At 36.9% G+C, this 27690-nt stretch overlaps 1 protein-coding gene across 1 annotated transcript in view; it reads right to left on the bottom strand.

Annotated features, from left to right (window-relative positions):
* UBR5 (ubiquitin protein ligase E3 component n-recognin 5) overlaps positions 1 to 27690 on the bottom strand; it is a 147688-nt gene that overhangs the window by 69980 nt on the left and 50018 nt on the right. Inside the window, exons 6-14 of the mRNA XM_024129916.3 lie at positions 19890 to 20079; positions 19533 to 19692; positions 18796 to 18945; positions 16773 to 16984; positions 7161 to 7277; positions 6966 to 7076; positions 6203 to 6357; positions 4779 to 4896; positions 1272 to 1456 (exon numbers count right to left, since the gene is read on the bottom strand). Coding sequence (XP_023985684.1) covers positions 1272 to 1456; positions 4779 to 4896; positions 6203 to 6357; positions 6966 to 7076; positions 7161 to 7277; positions 16773 to 16984; positions 18796 to 18945; positions 19533 to 19692; positions 19890 to 20079 — 1398 coding nt within the window. The remainder of the gene's footprint in view (positions 1 to 1271; positions 1457 to 4778; positions 4897 to 6202; positions 6358 to 6965; positions 7077 to 7160; positions 7278 to 16772; positions 16985 to 18795; positions 18946 to 19532; positions 19693 to 19889; positions 20080 to 27690) is intronic.

Below are 27690 nucleotides of genomic sequence, written 5' to 3'. Positions count from 1 at the left end.
AGCCTTTAAAAAGCAAGTGTCTAGAGTTTGGTATTGAGAATGCTCAATTCGATCAGCTAATACGGGCTAGATAAGGAAGAGGATTCTAAAAAACCTTTTTCCCTTACACGGGTTCCTCCTAAATCTAGTGCCAGCTGAAATTCATGTGCTTGGAAAATATCCACACCATGTCTTGCACTTTAATATAAAATATTATAAATCCATTTAATTGAATAAACATACTCTAAAACAAAAAAATAAATAAATTTTAAAAAAATAAAAACAAGACAGAGAGCACAAAGCACAAAATAAAGCAAAAAATCTTAATTAGGCATAAATTACAGTAGCTTTGGTTTATTAAAGAATATCTTTAAACTTATTTTAACAGTAATCTGTGTACAATCATTACATTAATTTGAGCAAAAAATTTCAGAACTTTAAAAATCTATATGTATAGTACAGTCCCAATCATTTCTTTTCAATGCTTGTATACATTTAGAATAAAAGAAAATAGTACACCAAAATATTTAAAACGTTATTTCTGGAATGTGATATTACACTACTCTTCCACGTTTCTATAATGCTCATGTATTTTTACAACATTAAGAAAAAAAGTAATTTTGAAACTTTACTAAAGTGTTTAAGATCATGTACCAAACAACCAAATTATAATACACAAATATTTTTAAAGATGAGTAGATGCTTCTAAAAGTACAGGTGTTAAGATCTGTGTACCTGGCTCCCAAACAGTAAGCCAGCCCCAGAATGTGGGTTATACACAATTCAGTGGTATTTCTGTTCACATATCCCCCCCCAACCCAAAAGTTTACAAATCCTTTATAGAATTTCCCTCCCCAGCACATTAACCTATAAAACCCTTTCAATGATCCAGATGCAGGCAAGATGTTTGGTAGAAATTAAGATAATTATACATGGAGGGAGGAGGAAAAAGTCTGCCTAAGACAGTAAGGCTAAACATATTATCACTGCTATACAACACCTTCCAAGGATGAACTCTAATGACAAAACAAAGACATCAAAAGAGAACTCTACACTGCCATTCTGGCCACCAAACATTAAGAATAACTATAATATACAAATATTAACCAATTTGAAAACAGTAAATTTTACCAATTCCTTTCAAAATTCGTGGGGATCTTAATAAGACCCCCTCACGTTAACACTTCTCTAAGTCACTGTACACCTCTAAGTCTCCTTGGTTACCCCCCTTCACATACAGAGCAAACTAGAAACTGGTGTTAAATCAAGATTAGTTAGGGCATAGTACTTACTTAGCTTCAGTAGTTTTGCTAGCTTTGTCCATGCTTTTCAAGCTCTCAGGAGATCTAAGCTGAAACCTACAGCTATCATTCATATTCCAAACTGACTCCATTAAGACACCAACTTTAGGAATCCCCGCACTAATTGAAAATGCAACTGCTCCAGCATGATAGAGAGGATTATTTCTTAGGCATACCTAGCAAACAAAAGAAAAATCACCATCAAGATGACATAATTTTAAAACAAACTAGAGGAGTTACGTGTTCCCAAATTATGGAGCAGGAATAATTGGCACATTTGCTAAAAATGAACTTTAAAATTTCATGCAGCAAACATCCTGACCGTTCTGCCACAAGGACACAGACGAGAAATAGCAGAGAAGAAACTAAAAAGGTTATTACTTAAAAAGTGAAATGTGAACAAAACAATTACTTTTTTTTATCTGTTTCTTATAATTTGAAATTATTTTCTTCCTTAATTCATGATGCTATATATAGGCTCCATAACTTCATCTCTACCGATACTTGTTTCCCTCAGAAGACTGTTGTTTCCTACAGGCCAGAATTTTCTCTGGATAATATAAATTTTCTCTTAAATTAGAAAATGAATATGTAGACATTAGTGTTAGAAGTTAACTGAGTTCAGTAGTGAATAACCTATAAATTCTCACTGCCATGGAGTACCCCTAGGTCATACTCTAAAACCAATAACCTCTAAGGTGACACTGCCAAATGCACCAACAGTAACTCTAAATGAGGTATGAACATTATTTCTGGAAATCTCTTTTGATTCTAAAGTAGCCCAATCTTACTGACATTCTGTTCAGTCATCCAGTGAATAATGATTATGTTATATTTGACAGTGGACTATATATGATGATCATGTTTTTTGTCAATTTATAATTAAATATAAGTCACACAGAAAAAGGTGGTACATTGAGAAGTACAGGAACTGGGAATACTGACACAGAGCAGGAGTTCTATCAAAGAATAGTTGTGTGTCACTAAATATAGCTCTGTGGCATAGAATGAACAGTTGAGAAGAGCCAACTTCTTGAAAAGGGTATGTCCTGCTTAGGTTGACTTAAAGAGAGGTTTCATCCATAAATTTTTGGAAAATACTGGCGAAAGCTTAAATACTGAAAGAGGATCAACAAGAAAGAAGGCTATAATTGTCCAAGAAATGTGGCAAGATATATTAGAAGATAATTTATCCATTAATACCTTCTTATAAAAATAAATGCACCTGAGACAAGGAGGTGTATATGCAGCATATAAGAAGACATGCAACGAATATTTGCTAAACATACTACTCTCCACAATTATGATCTGTGAGTGCAGGTGCTGCTGCAAACTCTTAACTGATCGACCATTCTTTCTGATGTTAACATATGAACGATTTCCCCATTATGTGGCCATGACTGTCTTAAACCTCCAGTTTTCTACACTTTAAAACAAAATCTTATTCTATACCAAAGTATTGGAATATGCTGCTATTTTTCACCAATTTAGTGCCAAGCTATTTTGCTTAACGCTTTTCTTCAGTGCATCTTTATGTCTATAGTAATGTCATCCTACATGCTAATAAGGCATCTGCCAGGATATCCTGCTAATATGTGAGTCTAATAAATAAGGAACTTTGAAAACATTAGAAATCAGTATGTGAACTGAATAAGGGGAGCTCCTAAAAAAGAGAGATCTGTCCAAACCAACTGACGTAAATAATGAAGACTAAACAACAATATTCAAAATAACGGGTAATTGCTGAAAACTTCCTAGTTGGAAGGCCAACAAAGGGGTCAGAACAAGACAACCATGAATAGGACCAAAAAAAATGGAGTCCCAGACAAAAATAAGAAGTACATAGGCTGAGTTTTGGAGAAAAGTAACAGCTAAAGTAGTGATTATTTTTTAAGACATAGGTAATGTAAACATGATACCACCTTATAGTGATGAGATAAAGCTGAATTGAAAAAAAAGTGCTAGATGAGGAAATTAGTGCCATGTTACATCACAAAAACCACCATTTGTCTAAGCGTTAGGGATTATAAAGTCCTTAAACACTCATTGCAGCACTTGCTATAATGAATATAAATGTCAACTTTTAACCCGAAGATAAATATCTACCAGAATCTAATGAATTAGAAGTATAACGGTAGTTCTCAGACTCTTTTGGTCTCAGGACCATCTCCCCCTATTAAATATTACCAAGGACCCCCAAATCTTTTGTTTATGTGGGTCATATATAGTTGGTATTTAATGTATTAGTAATTAAAACTGAAAATTTTAAATATTTATTTAATATTAATAAACCCCATGTTAATATAATTTATAAAAATAACTACATTTTTTAAAAAATCAGCAACAAAAGTGGCATTGTTTACATTTTTGCAAATCTCTTAATGTCTAATTTAATGGAAGACAGCTGGAGTCCCACGTATGCTCCTGCATTCAATTTGCTGTAATATGTTACTTTAGCTAAAGTATATGATGACAACTCAGCCTTACACAGATAGGTAACTGGAAAAAGAAGGACTCTACAGATCCCCCGAAAGGGCTGAGAAGCCAGCAGGAGTCCTTGGACCACACTTTGAGAACCATTGGGGTACTAGAAAATCACATTCCATAAGATATATATATGAGGCTAAAACCATCTCAGAAACTAGTAGAAACACGAGGATTTGAGGAAGCCTTCTGCCTCATGCTGACAATATCGCCAGAGAGCAGTATCTTTCAAACTGCTTGGTCATAAGAATCATCTGGGATGTTTGTTACACAAAAGGAAGCCTGGGTCCTACCACCAACCAACTGAAGGAATAATTCAGGCAAGGGGCTCCAGACTCTACATTTTTAAACTCTACATTTAAGTACCAAATGATTCTTAAAACCAGGCTACTCTGAGATTCCTGTCCCACAGGAAAACCAACTGACATCAGGGCAGAATCTATGTTACTCAGCTATTGAGTAAAAAGTGATGTGGCACATACATACTACTGGAACCAGGTCCTTCAAATGACATTCATCTATAAAACTGCCTATGGGGGAATTAATTACAGGGGAAGAAAATGATTTTGATGAGCAACAATGTCCCTTAGGACAGACTTAATTCGTTTTGTGTGTTTTGTTTTTTTTTTTTTTTTTTTGCCGCAGGCTCAGCGGCCATGGCTCACGGGCCCAGCCGCTCTGCGGCATGTGGGATCCTCCCGGACCCGGGCACGAACCCGTGTCCGCTGCATCGGCAGGCGGACTCTCAACCACTGTGCCACCGGGGAAGCCCCGTTTTGTGTTTTTAACATGTATGTATTTATTTATTTATTTTGCCTGCAGTATGTGGACTTCTTAGTTGAGGTATGCGGACTTCTTAGTTGCAGCATGTGAACTCTTAGCGGCGGCATGCATGTGGGATCTAGTTCCCCGACCAGGGATCAAATCTGGGGCCCCCTGCAGTGGGAGCGTGGAGACTTACCCAAGGAAGACCACCAGAGAAGTCTCAGGACAGACTTAATTCTAACCACTTACCTGGGTACCAACAGTGATGTTCGGCATTGAAGAAATACCAGCACTAGATTTGGGCTTTTTGTTTTTTGCTCTAGCTTTCTCTAACATTTTTTTCCTTTGACTAAAAGGGACTACACCCCTGAAAAGGAAAAGCAAAAATTGGACAAATAAGCGGCGAAGAAGCCCATTAAATAAATCTGAAATTACACACATTATATTTAAGTATTACTGGTCTATTCCTTCTCTAATATTTTTGCCTCAGTATAATATTAGCATGTATAACTTATTAATAATCATAACTTGATCACAGGTTTAATACATAACTGGGTCCATTTTTATTAAACATTTAGGATTAAAAGTCACAGGAAATTCATCATTTGATATTTTCTTCCAAATAATTCTGTTTCATTAGTAGATTCCCCTATACATTACTTCTGCCAATGCAAAGCTGCTGATAATTCCCTAAAACACAACAGAAAATACATTTGATGTCCCTTTCGAATATTAAAGGGATAATTAAATGAGGCACAGAATAGTCACACAATGACATACTTTAATAACCTTTAAAATTATATTTTATGTAACTGTTAAATGAAAAAAGTATGAAAAACACTCTAAGTTTCTAATTAAGTAAAAGCAAAGTACACGTTTATACATAGGGAAAAAAAAGATTAATAAAATACTCCCAAAATGTTAATAGTAGTTACATTCGGGTTGTAGGATTATAGGTGATTTTTGTTTCTACTTTATACCTTTAAAAAATTTCATAATTATAGTCACTAAGGATGTATTATTTTTATACGCTTTTCTTTATCTTAAGGGTTTTTTCCAATGTTACTTTGCTCCAAAGTGAAAATTTCCCTCTCTATAAAGCATTAGCTTTTTTTTTTTTAATTGAAGTATAGTTGATTTAAAAAGTTGTGTTACTTTCTGGTGTACACCAAAGTGATTCAGTTATTATATTATATATATATACAGAATATGAAATATGTATGATTATATGTATATTCTATATATAGAATATGAAAAAGAATATATATACACATATAGAATATAAATAAAAACAAGTTATCTTTTCAAAAGGATTGTGGTCAAAATATATATATATTCTTTTTCATATTCTATATATATATGTATATTCTTTTTCATATTCTTTACCATAATGGTTTATTACAGGATATTGAATATAGTTCTCTGTGCTGTACAGTAGGACCTTGTTGTGTATCTATTTTCAATAGAGCAGCTTCCATCTGCCAATCCCAGACTCCTAGTTTATCTCTCCCCTACCCCCTCTTTCCCCTTTGGTAACCATACGTTTGTTTTCTGTGAGTCTAAAGCATTATCTTTCAACTGACCTTCTCTATTGGTATTCCACTACTCAAAGCACCTATCTGTGTACATAAAAGCATCCACTGATATGAAATACCCCCCTCTGTGATACTCACCACCAATATAAATTGTTCTCTAGCTGTGCGCAGGTATAAAGGGCACAGCAATGTAAAGAAACAATCCGTTCTCCTTGAAGTTCTGAGTATGTCTGTGCGGTGTGCTCTAATTTAGAAGCCACAGAACTTAAAGTTTCATCTACCCATGTAGCAACCTAAAGATAAAACATTAGAGGATTAAGTAAAAACAAGTAATCTTTTCAAAAGGATTGTGGTCAAAACAAGGGCAAGGAATACCTACACTGTGGACTGGGATTCTAAAGGCTAGAAAAACAAGTAATTCAGAAAAGGTTCTTAATAAGACTAGAAACTAAAATACTTTCTTCCCGCAAATCAATCAAAATAGAAGTTATTGAAATAAATGTCTAAAGCCATCTCTAAGGCATTAATTGAAAGTAAATATCTGCTCCAACAATTTTTAAACGAATTTAGTGACTCTAAAGTCACACTGATAATCTGAGGTATAATATCCATACTTCCTCAATCTATCTATTGTAGCTCTTCAACATCTCCTCTTTTGTCAGCACTTAGCTTGAATATTTTTTCCTTCCCTTAAAGTAGAAAGCTATCTCTGAAAAGCAATTATAATACAGAGATAAACCAGCAATAAAAAGATTATACATTGGATTACTGTACTAAGGCTTGAGACACTTTGTATTTGCAGATCTAGTTAGATAGAAAGATAGAAATGAAAAGATAGAAAAGGGGCAGGGAGAGGAAGAAAATCAAGAATTTAAGAAATGTTTATCACAGTGTGTCATACCTTGTTATTTTCTGTAGCTACAGTTGCTCTTATGCTATTTGCAGACAGGAGAACTATCTTTTCATTGGTTAGCCCCAAAAATGTTGCTCGTGGATGATGTAAGGAAGGATTCTTTGAAAGCATAAGAAAAGTGATTACCATTTTGTATGCTGATTTGAAGAGCTATTTAAAGCAAGATTTAATATAATGAAATACCTGTGCATTTCTGTAAGGCTCAGATTCACTCCACTTCCACTGATAAAGTTCTCCTTTACTGCTGACAGCCAAAAGCTCAGAATACAGAGCCCCAATACAGATGAATTTTGTTCCATCCTGTAAAGTGAAAATAACACAGTGGTATAAATATAACAACTGCCAAACCTAAAGACTCGGATACATCACATTAATTACTACATCAAATTTCGATTAATTATGTGAACACACAAACCGCTTTAGCAAAGTCTCCAGCACAGCCCGCAATGCCCTCCTTTAAGTGGCCCAGGCCCCCCCGCCCCCAAACTCACTCTCCTCCAGTCATATTGGACTTTTTCCTGCTCCTGCCAGGATCCCACCATGTCCTTGTTGTTCTCTTGCCTTGTTTCTCAGGTGACTCACTCCCTCTCCTCAATCAAGTCTGCTCAAATGAGACCTTCCCTGACTGTACTATCTACAAAATCAGCACTCTAATATTCCATCTCCTGACTCTGCTTTCTTTAGTTCACAGCACTTCACAACTTGACATATTGTATTTACTCATTTATAGTCTACTTCACTCAAATATAAGCTTTGTCTTGTTCACCACTGTATCCCCTGTTCTTAGAACAGTGAACAGAGTAGATGCTCAATAAACGTGTTGAATAAATGAAGAAAAAACAGACTAAGGAGTTGAAGTGGGGAAAGTCGAGTATCAACACAAGATTCCTTCCCTGTAGGCTATTCCAAGCTGCTGAAACAAGTGTCTGTGTTGTTTAAGGTAAAAGTTCATTTAGTTTTAAAGCAATGCACATGCAATGAGTTGGAACGCAATTAAATTATAAAAAGTTCAGACAATAAATTAAATAAATAATATCAATGATAAAGTGATAATTTTTTTAACGTAAGACATCAAAATGATCAGAAATCTCACAGCAAAACTTGCCAATAACAGATTTTACGTTATCTTTTTGCCACTGCAAAACTTCTCTGCTCTCTTTGATATTCTCGCTCCAGAGTATGCTAAACTAATGGCGTCTTTTTAGGTTTCTGTCAAATTCCAATCTTATTTGGTCAGATGGGTTATGGTGCTCAGCTATAGTCTGTGAAGCCTGCCAAGACTTATAATAACAACAGGTTATGCCTCAGAGCTGTATAGAAAGAACACTAATTTTTTTTTTTTTTTGCAGTTTCATGCTGGTGATTTTTCTTTTTTAAAATGTAAGCCACTAATTGTTTAAGAAAAAATTTTCAACCAAAAGTTGCATATTAATATTACACATGAACTGAAACACAAGTGACTTTTAGCACAGTACATACATGCTTACATAAGCTCAAATATTTACACATTTAAAACAATTTCCATTTAACATATGAAATTTCTGAAATACATAAAAGCATTAATATTTTCTATAAAACTACAATTAAAACATCAATTTCCTACAAGCACATAAAACATCAAGTGCTTTCTTCGAGTTTCAAGTTACCTCTTTAAAATAAGATCTTGCTTGCATATATAGTCTTTCTCCAATAATCAGTATGAACTTTTTTTCCCCAAGAGTTTTATTTTCCAGGTACATTATAAGCTCAAGAGAACGGACCCAACAATTATGCAATGTAATTATGTCATAACAACTTAATTGCACATAATGCTTTAAAGTAGGTTTGGATGAAGTTCTCAAACACTTTGGTATATGTTCTTCAGGGACTTCTATTAGAAACAACAGGAATTGTAAGTCCCTTCAATCTCCATTTTGCTTTAAAATGGACAAGTCTTTGGTTAAAGTTCTATATTTGGGGCATTTATTATTAATTAAAATGGTCCCCAAACCAAGAAATGGCGCTGATGTATTATTAGTTTACAAGACTTCATTTAACTTGTTTCTGATGCAGTGGGAAGCTATAGATATTCATTTATTATAACATGTCATTGACAGCTTCAATCTTTCACTTATAAGCAGACAATAGGTTTAGTCAGTATTTCTCTGCTCATTTTCTGTTATAATCTAAACTATACAGTAACTTGCAGTAACTATAGATACTGAAGAACACTAATTTTAATCTTCTATTTTACCAGTGCCAATCAGCTCTATTTTCAAGTCACATCTATGGAGGGATGGGAAAGAGACCAAACTTGAAATTTTCCAACTTAGCAATTCTACTCTTCCCTTCACCATGGGTATCTGAAAAACACTGTGTACTTTCTCCAGGGCTGCTGCATCAAATCTTAACATTTCTACCTCACACTTCCTTCTCGACCCCTTGGTTAAAAAGATGATAGAATCAGACCAAGTGAGTCCAAAACCTGGATCTAACACTTATTAAGTAGGTAACTTCAGATAAGTTAGGTAACTTCTCTGAACCCATTTCTTCACTTCTAAAATGGGTATAATAATACCACGATGGGGAGGGGGGCGGTAAAAAACAAATAAAGTAACATATATTGAAGTACCTATGGCACAAATAAGTGGTCAAATTCAACTCTGGTTACTCTGCTGCCCTGAGTTCATCTCCTACTCACCCAAAAGGCACAAGCTTCCTGAGTATTTCCATCTCCATCCAGATTTACTTAATGAAAAAACACCATTCTCCCCTCCCCCTCCCCATCTCAGAGAAAGAAGTGTCCCTCTCTACTATCTAAAGACAACTCACCACACACAGTGGATACAACCCTCCCTCATTACCTCAACAACCGTCCAAACCAGTCTGCCCTTCAGCCTTAGGCCCGGGGAAGTGAATTGTCACTTGGCGTGCGTCTCACCTCACCGGCTCGCACTGACAGCCACACCTGCTCTTGCAACAGCCTTATCGATGCCCCGTGCATTGAACCAATCCATCTTCTCTTCAAACTCTTTGAACTGTTGGACCCTATTCATCACCAGTTCTAGAACCTCTCCTCTCCCTTGTCCACAGGTCACTACTCTCTACTGGTCTTCCTCCTATCTTTATGACTACAGTATTTTCTCCACCTCCCTTGTACCACCATGTACTCCCTGACCCAAATTCTGTCCTTGTCCCTTTATTCAAATTATGCTCCACCCTCAGCCTAAGTGACTGTATCCACTGGGGCACCATGCTTTTAAACATGTAAATCTTCTATCTCCAGACTAACCTGCAGATTAACTGCCTGGATGTCTGAAAAGCACCCTACCATCTCCAAAATGAATTCATCGTCTCCTCCAAAGCTACATGGCCCCTGTAGTCCCTATCTCCATGAACGACATCCACCACCCAGCCTGTAATAGGAGGGCAACAAGGGAACCTGGGCCCTCTCTTCAACTCATCCTCTTCTCTCAACCAGATGGCGACTAGCAAGCCAAGGCTACACTTTGTCTCAACTTGCTCGCAGACTCTTCCCTTCACCCGCCCTCACCGTCACTGCTTTGGCTGGGAGCCTCACAGTTCTCTTCTCTAACAATTCTACCAGTCTCTTAGCTGACTCTAGATTTTCACTACTCCTATCTTTCTCCCACTGTGCCAACAGTGCTCGTCTCCTTAAAAATATACAAAAGCAAACCCCACCAACCTCATCGTGTCATTTCTCTAAGAACTTTGTTGCTGGCAGAACATCCTAACTCTCTGGCAAGTTGTCTAGGGCTCTCTGGTCTTCTCCACCCTGCTCTTCTCCTTCCCCCACCATAGAGCAGCAATTCTGAATTTCTCACTGTTCTGCAAACACACCCTGACCTTCCCTGACTCTAGGCCCATACTTGATTTGTTTGGAATGCCTCTGCATCTTGGTTAATGCTTACTTAACCTTAAAAATGCTGCTTAAACGTCATCTCCTCTGTGAAGTCTTTGCCACATCTCTCAGGTGGTGTTAGTCATTCCCCACTCTGAGCCCCTATAAAAATCGTATTCACACCTTCAGTCTAGCACTGGTCATACTTTGAACACATTTCATTGTATGTGAATGTCTGTCTTCCCCTGTCTTCCCCAGTGAGTTGCCTATGGGAAGGTCATTAACGAACTCACCTTTACATTCCCACAGGCCAGCCTGGTGCTTGGCACATAGTAGGAGCACACTGACAACTGAAGGAACAACTTCACCTCAACTCAAACTTTCTGAGTAAAAACTCTGCCAGAGCAGTACAATCCTCAACAATTCGTCCCTATAGGCCCAGCATGGCGTGTGAGGCACTCTCAGAATTGACTTGCCTGTATCCTTCAAGGATGGGCCAGTGTTCCCCAGCTCATTAGTCCTGAATGAGCTAAGTGAGCCCTGAAGGCCCTGAAAATCCATTATGGACAAATGTGGAGGGATGGCAAAACCACCAACCAAAGGAAGATGATGGAAAAATCACCTATTGTCTCTTGCCTGATTTAGATCAGTAGGTAGAGAAATACAAAGCAATCAAACACACACACAGAAACAGTATTTTAGCTCACGCACTTCATAATGTCATAGAAAACAAGGCTTTTATCGTTTTGATGAAATACTAATGGCTGCTTCTGAGCAAGCTGGGCCCTGCTTCAACCCAACTGGAAAAGGTGGATATGCACATTTCCTTAAAGATCAGTAGTTTGTAGCTCTATTTTTTTTTTTTTAACAAAACGAATCCTTTAGAAGCTGAATCTAATCAATAAATTTGCAACTGTCTGAACATTAAACATCAACCACATGAGGAACCCCTCCCTAAAGACAGATGGAAAATGTCAAAAATATGATAAAAATTACCTAAAAAAGCCAAAGCTTTAAAAGAAAAGGAAAAGAAAAAGGTCATTCAGCATAGCAACATGAACTCCTATTAACTTCATCTAGTTAGTGACTTATATTTTTAAAAAATTGGTCTTATTATTCCTAAATTTCTCCCCACAAACCTTGGTTTTCTTTTTTTTAAATTTTCCTACTATCAGCAAACACTAGTTTTCCCATTAAGTACCAATTCTAACTGCAATGTGCTGTGTATTATGGCTGAAATGGATGTTATACAACTACAGGTTACATGGCACAATTTGGTCAACTGTCCTTATTCACACTTCACTTCTCCTTACCTATCTAGGTTTCCATTTTCTCCTTATGCCTGGCTTCTCTTGCTCTTTATGACCTCTTCTCCTTTTGCTCTTACTTCATTATTAAAGTACATTTGTGACACACCTAGCCAACTTTTAACAGATACTTCCTGGAAGCTTCCATATGTCGATTTAAAAAAAAAAAAAAAAAAAAGACCTTCCTCACCCAACTTCCACTTCTAGAACCTTGAAGGTGAAGCAGAATGACCAACAAGTTTGATCAACTGGTCCCAACAGTGATGCTGCTTCAAATAATTTAAGGAGCCAAATGTCATGGGACTATTTCCTCTCAACACCATTCAAAGAAACTTGAGAATAACATACAACTCTACAATTCAAAAGGCTGGTGGAGAATAAATTTTCTTATTTTCCCTAAACTATATGAAAATAGACCCAGAACAGTAAGGGATACGACTGTAAATTAACAATACTGACTTACTGAATCAGTTTCGTTTCTTCATCACCCACCACACAACTTTCGTCAAATTCTTCTCTGGGAGCTTACTGGAAATAAAGGATGTGTGCATTTTCTAATTTGAAAGGGTTTGTTTTGTTAGAGGGCACAAAGCAGAAGTTTTTATGTTCAAATCAGCAGATTTACTTAGTATGGATTTCCGTGTAAGTTTTCTCTGCCCTTTCCCTTCAGCATTTACTACTTAGCTCTTACCTTTGCATTCTTACTTTTAACAGTCTTTGTTACTATTGTAGCTGCATTTTTTATTCTCTTATCAGTCACTTTAGATTCTTGTTGGAAGTAGGTTGGTATAAATATCAATATATATAAATATATTTTTAAAATATATATATATATAAAGTTACAATGTAAGTGTAGACAGACATTCAGCAACACAAAACTAAATTTCTAATCTGAGAAAAGTAAATTCCAAAAATGACTGAGAAGTGAAAATGGAGCCATGTTAGATAATCGCCTAATTGAAAGATTGCACCTTCCCATCAAAGTAACTCTTAGTAATCACTCTGGCCTCCTGTGATTCCCCAAAGCCTCTTATACCTAATTCCATTATGGTACTTACACCAAAGTATTAACATCATTGTTCTGCCTTTCCACAAAACTCTCACCCTAACACCTGAACAAAAGGCCTAACACACAATATGCATTTAATCAAGGCTACTCAATTACTGACTGGATGACCCTCACCTCTGTCTTCATGGAGCTTTCAACGTCTCTACAATTATTAATTATGCTTTTTTTTTTAAAGATGTTGAAAAGTTAATGAGGGGAAAAAACTTTATGCTTTTTCTCTTTCTTTCTTTTTACCTTTTGACCCCTTCACCCATTTTTCCCACTCTCCACCTCCGGCAACTTCCAGTCTGTTCTTTGTATCTATGAGCTTGGTTCTGTTTTTGGTGTTTGTTTTTTTTTTTTTTTTTTTTTTTTTTTTTTAAATTCTACATTTAAGTGAGAGCGTATGGTATCTGTCTTTCTCTGACTAATTTCATTTAGCATAATGCCCACAAGGGACATCCATATTGTCGAAAACAGGAAAGATTTCATTCCTTTTTTTATGGCTGGATAATACTGGTGCATGCGCACGTGTGCGTTGTGTGTCCCCATCCATTGATGGATGCTTAGGTTGCTTCCATATCTTGGCTATTGTAAACAATGCTGCAATGGACATGGGGGTACATGTATTTCGAGTTAGTGTTTTCATTTTCTTCAGATAAATACCTAGAAGTGGAATTACTAAATCATACAGTAGTTCTGTTTTTAATTTTTTAAAGAACCTCCCTACTGTTTTCCATAGTGGCTGAACCAATGTACATTCCCACCAACAGTGCACAAGGGTTCCCAATTATGCTTTTATACTAGTTTTGACATTTAAATCAAAATAATTTATGGAAATAAAGTTTAAGGTTACCTCAAATATTTTCAGTTTAAGATTATACTGTAAAGGCTTAAAGAGAACATTCATTCCACCATTAAAGGAGCTTTATTAGCCTAGAAAATGGTGAAATTTTGAAGAAGTAGCTGTTCCTCTAAATAGGTGGTGGGAAAGTCAAGATTATTCCAGATAACTTAACGATGGAATTTCTCAGGTACTCTAACAAAAGGAAGAATGAAAAATACCATGGATACTAACCAAACTTACAATTTATAAATACTGTATTAGGTCATTTCTGAAATTAAGCTGGGACACCCTCTTCCCACCCTGCCACCCCACCAAAAAAAAAAAAAAGAGAGAGCAAAAGAGACAGAGAGAGAGACTACTTCCAAACAGTGCATGCCGACGCCCTATACCTCCCTGCTCTCTCCACCTACCTCTCCATCTCCTATCAAGCTTGCCCCAAAACCCTTTTCTCCTCCTCAGGGATCACCACCCCCAATGCTGGAGGACTAATAAGGCCCCACATAGTGCCTGTTTCTTTATGTGGAATGTATCCTATGCCCCTGTATGATCATTTTGCACACTGTTCTAAAAGCAAGGACTTTTTTCCCTTTAACAACTCTCTGCATTCTCTTTCTGACTATAGCATTCAGCCTTGCAAAACAATCATCTAGTGGTTTGTTGGTAACTGAGATAATGCTTAACAGCTTAATTAGGTTTATGCTGTTTTCCTTCCATGAACTGAAATTTTTGATGTCTAAATTTCAATCACAAGCTAATAAAAAGTAGTCCTTCAGTGACATTTTAAATTAGGTTTTTCTTTAATAGGAAAAAAAGGTATAGGTAGGATACACTTTGTTGCGCACACTGCTATTTCTCCTTCATTCAGTGTCTAAACAAACCAAGGAAATAACACACTAAGTAAGTAAGGCCTGTACAGTGTCAAGATTTTATGATGCACTTAGTAACTGTCTCTGAAAACAAGCTATACCCAAAACCATGCCTATCAGTAAAGGCCAACAAAGACCGGCTAACTCTAACAGAGGGTATGCTGGCCAGGGAAAAAGCTTGCTAAACTCATACTGTTCAAAACACTTTCAGATGTGTGACAAAGAAGCCTACACTAATATGTATGCAATGGCACTATTAAAACAAGATTAATGAGTCCTCTATTACTTCCTGCCAATATGACATAGACACAGCTCTAGCATGATCAAGGCAAGAGAAACAGGAAACAAGAACAATGTAGGGAAAAAAAAAAAAAGAAATGAAAAAGAAAAAGCCCAATGGTTTAAATCACCTTCTACCATATGAAGTAAAAGTAGAAACTGGCACATTTCTAGTTTTATGGAAATAAGTAAGAGAATGTAATTCAGGGAAAGTCTGTCAGCTGCCAAAGAAAACAGAATAACCTTTTGCTTACAAAGAGGCTGATTGAAATTCATGTTCCTTCTTGCATTCAAGCTTTCCACATGAGCTGAATACAGAGGAAAATAAATGAACTACATCAAGATTCACAATAACTATGAAAAATAAATTCAGAACACTAATATTTTTCCTTTAATATCTCAAATTCAACTTCAAAGAAAGAAAAGAAATCTACATCAGAATCTCCTTATCTGCTAGAGATAACCTTCAAGTTCTTATCTTCTTTTACTTCTACTTTAGAAAATTTCCTATCCAACTGGCTCTGGAAATAAGAAACAGGCACTCCAAAAACAGGTGAAAAACCCATGGATTCCTACAGGAGCCTCTGAAGATAAATTACCAATCACTTAAGACAGTGAAACCTACACACCATCAATAGACTATGTCTATATGGGAAAAGAATCTAAAAAAGAGTGGATATATGTATTTGTATAACAGATTCACTTTGCTGTACACCTGAAACTAACACAACATTGTAAATCAATTACACCCCAATAAAAATAAAAGTAAAATAAAAGGATGTGTTGACTCTGTTTCACTTGTAGCAGTGATGGATTTTTAAAGATTCAAATCAACTTAAATCCTGCATGCTTTCTAGAAGCTAGTCATTGCTACTCAGGATGCAGAGCATAATTCCCCCAGTCCATTCCTGTTCAGCCTGCTTTGTCTCCCCACAGCTTTTAGAGCAAAGGGCCTGTCAGAATTCACTGCCATCAAACGGGAAAGCTAACTAATCAAAGAAACACAGATCACTAATCTTGCCCTGACATGCATGCTTGTAACAATGACCAGAAACCTGCCCTGCAGAAAATGGGGTACTCCTGACAGTACAAAACAAATTCCTATCAAGAAATATACCACTAGTTACTGGTGTAATTACCACCAGAAAAGAAATCCTGAAACAGAATGCTGATGTATTATCTGGAACTACCATCCTTATTTCTCTGATTTACTTCATCAAGTAGAAAAAGAAATAGCACCACTGAACACATCTCCTTAAAACGACTCCTGTACTGTCAAATAAAGATGATCTACTTATATTTTAAAACAAAATAAAAATATCACTTCATGTCTGCATTTTATTTTTATTTTTTATTTTCTGGCCGCACCATGCAGCATGCGGGATCTTAGTTCCCTGACCACGGAGCGAACCCATGACCCCTGCAGTGGAAGCACGGAGTCCTAACCAGTGAACCGCCAGGGAATTCCTATGTCTGCATTTTAAATGACAGTACGAAAATCTGAAATAAAACAGAAACCTTTTTTGAGGGGGCGGGTGGGGGGTGGGGGGGGAGTGCCAGGAATTCAGTTAAAATGGAAAGGATGGGTGGGGATTCTTTAGAAGTACCTTATCAGGCCACCACTGCAAATCTTCTCCTAGAGACACTGGACTTTGAACCGGTGTATTCTTCTTATCCAAGTTTGGCTCTCCTTCCTTGCTGGTAGAGCCCCTTTCATTATCAAATGAGGCTCCATCAAGCCACCTTCGTTCACGTAAACGTAAAACGGATTCACGTTCACGCAACAGCTCAGAGTCTCTCTCTAAGGGAAGAAGGAGAACTGGTATGCAATTGGGTCACACCAGTGGGATAAAAGTAAGCCACTCTCTAGTAAAGACCCTTCAGGATGCAACTAACAGCAGTTTATCCACTCACAAGAATTTAATGTAAATGTATATCTAATAAGCTTGACATGCAACATTCAAAACATTAACTCTTTCAAGTGAATGTATGAAAATTATAAACTAGTATTTTTAAGCACTATGAAGAGGCAGACTTTTCTGAATTCCAACTATATGCTTTTAGAGCAGAACTGCTTTATTTTAAACTGGATTTTGGATTTTTTAAATGGAGTTTTAAATTTTTGGTTTTCATTAAAAATGTTTACTGTAACTTTTAAATTTATTAGAAAATATTCATAAATTAAATTTTTAACACGTTAGATACATAAACCAAAAAAGAGTATTTCTTAGAGAGTCTACACATACAGATTAAAAAATCTTGAAAAGGGTAAAATAAAAATCCATTAACATTAACTATAAAACTTTTGATAATCCAAGCCCTTGTTTAGAGTAATTTTATAGGCTGGATTTTTATGGAATAGTCTTAAAATTTTTGAGAAACTAGACAGAATTTTTTTTTCTTTTGAGAATCTTTATAGAAAGATTACTTTACAAAAATGCTTCCCCTGAAACTGGCCTACAAACTTTTTAAAACCAGTTTTTTTCAGCTTGCTCACATATTATTTTTTAAATAGGCAACCAAAATAAACTTTCTAAGACTTGGATAGTAAGGATTAAAAACAATATTAAGTTGAACCATATAAAACTGCCATCCATGCAGATCTAACATGGTCAAGTACCACCAATTTCATATGGTTCAAAGTAAAACAGATGCCCACATAGAATGACCTAAGGAAAAGCAAAAGGGAGAAATTTAGAAGGAGTTTTATTTGTGTTAGATAGTGAATATCTGAAATGCAATACTTGATACATTTTAGGCAGTAAAATATGCACTTATTTTTTAAAAATTTTTAAGCTGTTACATGATAGGTGCAGTACACTAAAAGATCATCATAAGTCTGTTATTTTAAAACTGCTTTCAAGTACTAAGTATTTGCAGTAAGGTCTTAATATAAAACAGCATTCTTTCCAGTTTACTAATGATAAGTAAATAACATATCTGATTCTTGCCTGTTATTTCAATCAAGCAGTTTTACATTCTGGAAAGTAAAAATACTGACTTACAAAAGTTAAAATGCAAGCTAAATCCTGACTTACAAAAGTTAAAATGCAAGCTAAATCCATATCAACATACACAAAGAAAGGTTTATATTTGTATGATTTTAAAATCTTCTTTCTAAACTCTACTGTGTACTATACCTTTTCAAGATTTCAAACTTCTGAAAATATCATTTTAGTACGATAATCATTTCTATATATTTATTATTGATCAATCTCATTCTAATAAGTTTTTTCATATTTCACTCTTCCATCTAACCAGGATTTAAAATGAACAAAATAATCACTTTATTTTAATCAAATAAACTAAAGAGACTTGTTATCTGAATGCTGCATGTCACCGTAAAGCAGAATTCTGCTTTTACTTCAGAATCCATATTCCTAATTTAAATATACAGTTAGGTAAGTTGTAACCCTTTACATATATGCTACTATGTAGATAAGATCATCTCTAAAGTTCTACTATGGCTCTTCAAAATCAAAAGTAACTATTTTAATGCCAAAGCATCCAAAAACACTAACAAGTAATGATTTTGTCTACTGTAATATTAAAAGTTCAAATACAATGAATTCTACCACTATCTCTCTGTACAGTCAGCCGATAATCACACAGAAATAAATGCAAAATTACCTCGAGATGAGCCTAGCCTGGAAAGTGATGAACGACGAAAAGAAGGGTAACCAAAATAGCTAATGTCTTCAGAAAACATGGCATCTGCATCAATAATGACACTTGGGTGGGCAGAATGAATGTCAGCATCAAGAAGAGACATAAGATCCTCTATAAACAGAAACAAATATAGATGAAGCAGATATAGAGAAAAAAATCTGCAGACCACTGAAAAATCCCTGAAAATTAAAACATTAAAACCAGGGACTGACTACTGACATAACCTGAGAAGAAAAGCAGTAACTACCTAGGAAATAAAGTTAACGTTATTAACACAGATTTTAAGGAACATCAATTGCATGATTGTTGCTTGGGCTAACTACTAAATTACCACAAGAAAAAAAGATCACTATTGAAGATCCTTGTGACATCACAGAAAGTCAAAATCTAAATGCAGTTCAATTATTCCATATTCAGTAATAAGGGCATCAAAATACAACATTCCATAGTCATCTGTCAGCCAGTGATAAAGACATGCACATACATCCTTGTCTTTATAGGACCAAACACAAGTCCACTGAGCAAAAACATTTTCCCTTAAAGAGAATTTTACCATCAAATCAAACACTACAGTGAGAAATATCTACCACCTTGGAAAGAACAGTCAGTAAATCTATTGCACTTTAAAATTCCATTCCCCAGTCAAAAAATAATCTCCCCCTTCAGAGATGAGAAAACCATGATGGTGATCCACCAACCTCCAGGCAAGTAAGATTCACTGGCTGTATCATCCCCATCATCTCCATCTTCATCATCCCGGCTAAGTAAATTATTTACAGCAAGGTTTACATCAAGATTTGTTCGCTGAAGTTCTCGAATAATGACACTTCTGGATTTGCCTTGTAAAACGACTTGGGCCTGAAATAAAAAATAAAGAAGAGTGCTATGCTAATTATCTTTCTCATAACTTCTTTATTAAAATCAGCTTTCTAGGATCAATACAGAAAACCAGTATTTCACAATTCATGATATAAATCATGACTACAGCCCGCTATATTTAGTTAAACCTCACCCTGTCCTGCTATCTTACGTTAAGTGTCCTACAAGATCCATACCTGTGAAATCAGCTCCTCTGGAATCACAGATGCTGGAATAACTGGCTGGGGTTGACTGCCCAAAAGCCCAGACCCTCGATCCCGTCCCGTCCGAATTACTCGAGTCTGCCGGCGAGAATCTCGAGCTCCAGCTGACGACCTACCAGAGGATCCTCCTCCACTTCCACCCACTCCAGAACTCCAGCGACTTCTAAATATTGGAGAATTTAAAGAAACAGCATTTTAAACAATCATTCAGAAAGATCGCTTTGGGTCTCATTTTCATTATCTTAGAATATGATAAAGCTATTTTTCTAATTGACATAATATGCTATAGTAGTATTTTGACAGAACAATCGAACTGAACTTCAAAATAACACTTGCAATTTTTTAAAATGCTGAAGTATAAACTCACTTTTTAGAAAGATATATACCACCCTTTTGCATCTTTTAAAACAATTTTTAAAAGAACCACATACCAAGCATTTCTAGTCACAGCTCTAAAGTGAGTTACAGCATACATCTCACCTTTGCGTGAAAGACCTATCAGACATAACTACTAACAGTCTGCAGCACAAAAAGTAAAATTCAGAGTTTAAACTTTAAAGACACAAATAAATGGAAAGACACCCGTGCCCATGGGTTGGAAGATTTAATATTGTTAAGATGTCCATCCTGCTCAAAGCAATCTACAGAGTCATCAAAATCCCAATGGATTTTGTCCCTCAAAGGACATAATCAACAGAGTAAGGAAGCAACCTATAGAATGGAAGAAAATATTTGCAAATCATGTATCTAATGAGAGGTTAGTATCCAGACTATATAAAGAGCTCCAACACTCAACAACAAAAAAAATCAAATAACCTGATTAAAAAATGGGAAACAATGCAAACAGACATTTCTCCAAAGATAATACACAAATGGCCAAGTAAGCATATGAAAAGATGGTCAACATCACTAATCATGAGAGAAATGCAAATCAAAACCACAATCACCTATCACCTCACACACATCAGAATGGCTACCATGAAAAAAAAAAAGAGAAAATTACAAGTGTTGACAAGGATGTATAGAAACTGTAACCCTAGTGCACTGTAGGTGGGACTGTAAAATAGTGCAGTGCTATGAAAAACAGTATGAAGTTTCCTAAAAAATTAAAAATAGAACCACAATATATGACTCAGCAGTTATAATTCTAGGTATATATCCAAAAGAATTGAAAACAGAGTCTCGAAGAGATATTTGCATACCCATGTTCATAGCAGCACTATGCGTTAAGAGCTGTGTGGTATAACGTTGACTGTTCTCAATTAATGTCTCGATTTGATCGCTATCAACTTCAACTGGTCTACTCAACCGTGGAGCATCATCATCCAGAGAGAAATCTCCAGCACGGAACTTCGCAAACCACTTTTGACAAGTTCGATCAGTCACAGCACCTTCCCCATACACTGCACAATATTTTTTGGCGTTTCAGTTGTGTTTTTACCTTTCTTGAAATAATAAAGCATAATATACCAAAATTGTTGTTTTTCTTCCATCTTCAACATTAAAATGGCTACACAAAAATTCACCAATTTTGATGTTTTTTAAATGCACGCTGATATGACAGCTGTCACAATACAATCTAACAAAATTGTTTCAAATGAAGTTAAAGACAACTAAGCGCCACTAGAGCCATCTACGGGAAAACCGAACGAACCTTTTGGCCAACCCAGTACAACACACATGAACCCTGAAGACATTATGCTAAGTGAAATAAGCCAATCACAAGAAGACAAATACTGTATGATTACAAACATAAAAGGTACCTAACGTAGTCAAACTCATAGAAACAGAAAGTAGAATGGTGGCTGTCAGATGGTAGGGAGAGGGGTAAAGGAAGTTGTTTACTGGATATAAAGTTTCAGTTTTACAAGTTGAAAAAGTTATAATAGAGATTTCTTTCACAACAATATAAATATACTTAATACTACTGAGATGTGCAGTTATAACCGTAAAGATAGTAAATTTTATGTTATGTGTTTTTAAACACGATTTAAAAAATATAAAGTCATGTGTTATCAAAGAAAGCAGTATTCTAGAAAACAGACAAGTTTTCAACTTATATGCTTTGAGACAATTATGCAACAGAAAATAATACAGGATCAATGAAACATACAAACAGATATTCAAATCAAACATTGAATCAGCACTTCTACTTCATGGTTTCCTGTAAGTTGTCAAAATTAAGTGAGGTGGAACCACTCTTTTGGAAGTTTTTAACAGTCAAAAGCTAAATATATTATTTCAACTTGAAAACAGGAGGAACCACACTAAAGAGTCTTAAAAAGATATAATTAGGGGGCTTCCCTGGTGGCACGGTGGTTGAGAATCTGCCTGCTAATGCAGGGGACACGGGTTAGGGGGCTTCCCTGGTGGCGCAGTGGTTGAGAATCTGCCTGCTAATGCAGGGGACACGGGTTAGGGGGCTTCCCTGGTGGCGCAGTGGTTGAGAATCTGCCTGCTGATGCAGGGGACACGGGTTCGAGCCCTGGTCTGGGAAGATCCCACATGCTGCGGAGCAACTAGACCCGTGAGCCACAACTACTGAGCCTGTGCGTCTGGAGCCTGTGCTCCGCAACAAGAGAGGCCGCGACAGTGAGAGGCCCGCGCACCGCGATGAAGAGTGGCCCCCGCTTGCCACAACTAGAGAAAGCCCTCGCACAGAAACGAAGACCTAACACAGCAAAAATAAATAAATTAATAAACTCCTACCCCCAACATTAAAAAAATAGATATAATTAGGGTAACTATATGTCCCAGTTTGCCTAATGCCAGAGTAAGCCTACTGTCTGAGCCTATTACTAATTTCACTCCAAAACGCCCGTTTGGACATTATATGGCCAAAATAAATATAAGTAATGACTCAAAATTTCTACCAAAAAATGCATATGATTTTCCCCCTAGGCAAATAATACTGGAAACCTGATCAGATATACTATCCAAGTACACATCTATTCCTGGCAGACCTTACAGGTATCACAAACTCAAATCTCCATGAGAGGTAGATAGGTTACTTATTTCTAAGTAAAGTCAAGATGACAGGGAAGAGTGGAGAATACCTGCGTATCCAGAACATTCAAATTCTTTCCTTTAAGCCATTTGCAATCGCTGCTACACAAACCCTCACCTGAGGTTAGTTGAAAGACAAAGGTCAAAATATCTCTGGTTTGCCCATTCATTAATCTGACCGTTACCATGGAGAATACCACGTTTTCCCACTCGCACCTGCAGTGCAGGATTTCTTCTATCAGAATCCAAACAATCTACCAGCCGACCACCAGCCTCAACTGCTCCTGAACATTCCTCTAACCAGCTTGCTATCCAGAGAAAGAGCAATGTGTTAGACTAAGTATACATTAATAGAGGTTTATTATTGGTCACAAAAGACAGTACTGGAATCCCCTTTTTATCTATAATTACAGTGAGTTATATAATTTTCAATACTAAACTCAAAAATAATGGAAAAACCAGTTTCTTCTATCCATACTTTGCTCATCAAATTAATCCTACAATTTGACCCCATCATATAATACTCAAGGTACACAAAGTGACTCCAGTCAACTGAGAAAATCACACTGAGTATGGAATTAATCCACAGCTTGCAACCTTAAAGCCCATGGGTCAAGTCTGGTCCATATACTTGATTGGTTGGTTAAAAAAAAGTACAGCATCAAAAACAAGAAAAGTCTGAGAAACTGTCACAGTCAAGAGGAGCCTAAGGAAAAATGATGACTAATTGTATTGCGGTATCCTGGATGAGATCCTGGAACAGAAAAAGGACCTTAAGGAAAAAATAAGGGAATGTGAACAACCTACAGCCTTCAATTGATGATAACGTATCAATATACATTAATTTTTAAAAATGTACCATTCTAATTTTACATGTTAATAGTGAAAACTGGACGTGGAGTGTACAAGAATTGTCAGTACTATCTTTGTAACTTTTCTGTAATCTAAAGCTGTTCAAAAATACAAAGTTTGGGGCTTCCCTGGTGGCACAGTGGATGAGAGTCCGCCTGCCGATGCAGGGGACACGGGTTCGTGCCCCGGTCCGGGAAGATCGCACATGCCGCAGAGCGGCTAGGCCCATGAGCCATGGCCGCTGAGCCTGCGCATCCGGAGCCTGTGCTCCGCAACGGTAGAGGCCACAGCAGTGAGAGGCCCACGTACCGCAAAAAAAAAAAAAAAAAAAAAATACAGTTTGTTTTAAAGAATATACACATGTATAGAGACACACATACACACACTAGAGATTGGTATGTGTGTGCCTATGTATTTATTTCCATGGAAATATTAATTCGTTCCACCATTTAAGTCAGGAGATTTCACATAAAAATCCAGATTTGTAGCTTTTCTTAAGATAAAAGGGGAGGGGGATAATGCAAGTTTGCATTTGGCAACAATGGCCCTGCTGTATTGTATTTCTCCTATTGTAACATCAGCTGATCAGTTGCCTCCTTTAAAAATGGGGCATCCACTTACTTTGTCGAAGGCCCTACAACCTACTATCTTACCACCTTTTTTGACTGGGGCCAGCTTCAGCTGTTTACAATTACAATGGCCTGCTTGGCTTTTACCTTTCAAATCCTGTACTATTAGCTCAAATTAAACTCCAAAGGAAATATGGTAGCTCAAACCAATGAAAAGCAGCTTATACCTATCATCTATTATGCCCAATGATAACAAACGAAATAAAGAGACTTTTGATACTAGTATTTCCATTTTAAACATCGTATTAAACATAAACTCTTTTTTTAAAAATATTTATTTATTTATTTTTGGCTATGTTGGGTTTTCGTTGCTGCGCGCAGGCTTTCTCTAGTTGGGGCGAGTGGGGGCTACTCTTCCTTGTGGTGCGCGGGCTTCTCATCGTGGTGGCTTCTCTTGTTGCGGAGCATGGGCTCCAGGCACGTGGGCTTCAGTAGTTGTGGCACTGAATCATTAAATCACTCACTTCAGTAGTACAGCTTAGTTGCTCCGCGGCATGTGGGATCTTCCCAGACCAGGGATCGAACCCGTGTCCCCTGCACTGGCAAGCGGATTCTTAACCACTGCGCCACCAGGGAAGTCCAACACAAATTCTTTTTTTCTCCAAATAAAGTTGGTGTTCTTGCCCTTAACGTGATCTGAAGTAAGTTTAACAAAAATATCCAGGAGAGGGCTTCCCTGGTGGCGCAGTGGTTGAGTCATCCCAAAATCTTTCAAAGGCAGCTCTCAAATACAGAGACCACTCACTCCCTAATTCACAACACTTCTCTGAACCCAAAGGGAGCAAGTCAGGACTCCGAAGGTAAGGGGTTGGGGACCAAGGTCTTGGGGATAGTCTCTTTCACATACGACTGCATTTGGTAAATGTGCAGATAAAAATCCCCTCTGGGGACTCAAGATCTGTCTGTTCTAGATTCTCTATTACACATAGTAAATTGCAAGCTTCTTTAAAAGTTTATTGTAATCAATACAAATGGGGGAAAAAACTATACAACTCAAGAAAAAAAATTTTTTATGAAGGATAATATTTTATTTTTTGTTTGTTTTGTTTTGTTTTTTTGCGGTATGCGGGCCTCTCACTGCTGTGGCCTCTCCCGTTGAGGAGCACAGGCTCCGGATGCGCAGACTCAGCGGCCATGGCTCACGGGCCTAGCCGCTCCGCGGCATGTGGGATCTTCCCGGACCGGGGCATGAACCCGCGTCCCCTGCATCGGCAGGCTGCACCTCCAGGGAAGCCCGAAGGATAGTACTTTTGACTCAAAAGTTTCTTAATTTACAGAATAACGGTCACAATTTCACCATCAACAAACAGAAAAATTTCAGAGAGGCCAAGAGAAACAATCAGCCTTTAATAAGTGCTTACATTTTGTGGACATCTGCAAGACCAAATAAAGGTAAACATATGGCTTAGCCAGTGGGACACTGTGACATTTTTCAAAATTGCAATTCAGAAACCCAATGCTAAAGAAAGCTTACACAGAGTCCGCTGTAGGGAGTTGGGGGAGGGGGGAGGGGGGAGGGAGACAGAAATACATGATTCAAACAGGAGTGCAAGCCAGGGTGAGTAAGGGGGACTCAAATTTTAATGATTCTCTCTGTACTTTAAAGTCTTAAAATTAGCCCCAACCTTCTTTGGAGTAGGTCTACTGAAGTTTTATTCAAGTTCAAATGTACTACTTTATTATTATATTTGTTGCATATGTTATTAGCAAAGTCATAAAATTCCACTACTCTCTTTCAATCATTCTGTCATGCAGTCTATTATAATTGGTTATATCCAAGTTTTATTTATAAAGAGAAGAGGATTTAAATCTAGGACAATTTGAGCGACATAAACAGCAATGGATTATAAACCATAAAATAAAACAAATATACGAGACCATAATGATATAAATAACTCAACAGAAACAGACATTAAGTGGGCAAGGAGGTAAAGTTCTTCCTTACAGTCGAATTTCAGTTAATGAGTACAAAAGAAATAATGAAAAAAGTTTTAAAAAAATCACTACTTGGGGAGTTCCCTGGTGGTCCAGCAGTTAGGATTCGGTGCTTTCACTGCCATGGCCTGGGTTCAATCCCTGGTCAGGGAACTGAGACCCCACAAGCCACGCAGCATGGCCAAAAACAAAACCAAAAAATCACTACTTGGCCAACACCACAGTAACAACTAAAGCAAAAAAATCATCAATGGATGGTAAAATTAATGAGCAAAAGTATGATGGAAAATAGGATATTTACATAGTCATGAAGTATCTCTCCACAAAATAGATACGAATTACAAAGGGGAAAACAGTAACTTTATAGTTGAGAAGCCCAGCAAACACCACCTTAACTGAGTGATCAGAGGTATAACCATCACCAGTGATGAGACATGTCAGTATCATGTGCCTCCTGATATGATGCACTGAGAAGGGCACATCATCACTTCTGTGGTATTCCTGCCAGGAATGCATCACCTGCAATACCAATCAAAATCCCAGCAAGTTTTTTTGTGGGTATAGGGAGAGGCAAAAGACCTAGAATAGCCAACACAATACTGAAGAAGACCAAAGTTCTTTTGACTAACTGACACTACCCAACTTCAAGACTTACTGTAAAGCGACAGTAATCAAGACAGCGTGCTATTGGAGAAAAAAAAAATGGACAAATAGATCAGCGGAATAGTAAAAAGAGTCCAGAAATAGACCCCTATAGAGTCAACTGATCTTTGACAAAGGAGCAAAGGCAATACAAAGAAGCAAAGATGGCTGATTCAACAAATGGTGCTGGAACAACTGGACATCCACATGGAAAAAAGACACAGACCTTCACAAAAATTAACTGAAAACTGATCACCAACCTAAATGTAAAATGCAAAACTATGAAACTCCTAGAAGATAACACAGAAGAAAATCTGGATGACCTTGGGTTTGGCAATGACTTTTTAGATATGATACCAAAGGCACAATGAAAGAAATAACTGATAAGCTGGACTTCATTAAAATGAAAAACTTTGGCTCTGTAAAAGACACTGTCAAGATAATGAAAAGACAAGCCACAGACTGGGAGAAAATATCTGCGAGAGACATATCTGATAAAGAAGGTTTATCCAAAATATACAAACAACCTGATGGAAAAATGGGCCAAAGACCTTAAAAGACACCTCACCAGAAAAGATCTACAGCTGGTAAATAAGCATATAAAAAGATACTTCATGTCATATGTCATCAGGCAAATGCAAATTTTAAAAAAAAGATACCACTACACACCTATTACAATGACCAAAATCCAGAACAATGACAACACCAAA

Source organism: Physeter macrocephalus, chromosome 15, assembly GCF_002837175.3.
Source record: "Physeter macrocephalus isolate SW-GA chromosome 15, ASM283717v5, whole genome shotgun sequence".
In the NCBI taxonomy this organism is placed as follows: Eukaryota; Metazoa; Chordata; class Mammalia; order Artiodactyla; family Physeteridae; genus Physeter; species Physeter macrocephalus.
Note: the sequence above shows the minus strand (reverse complement) of the source record. Positions and strands in the feature narration are given on the sequence as shown.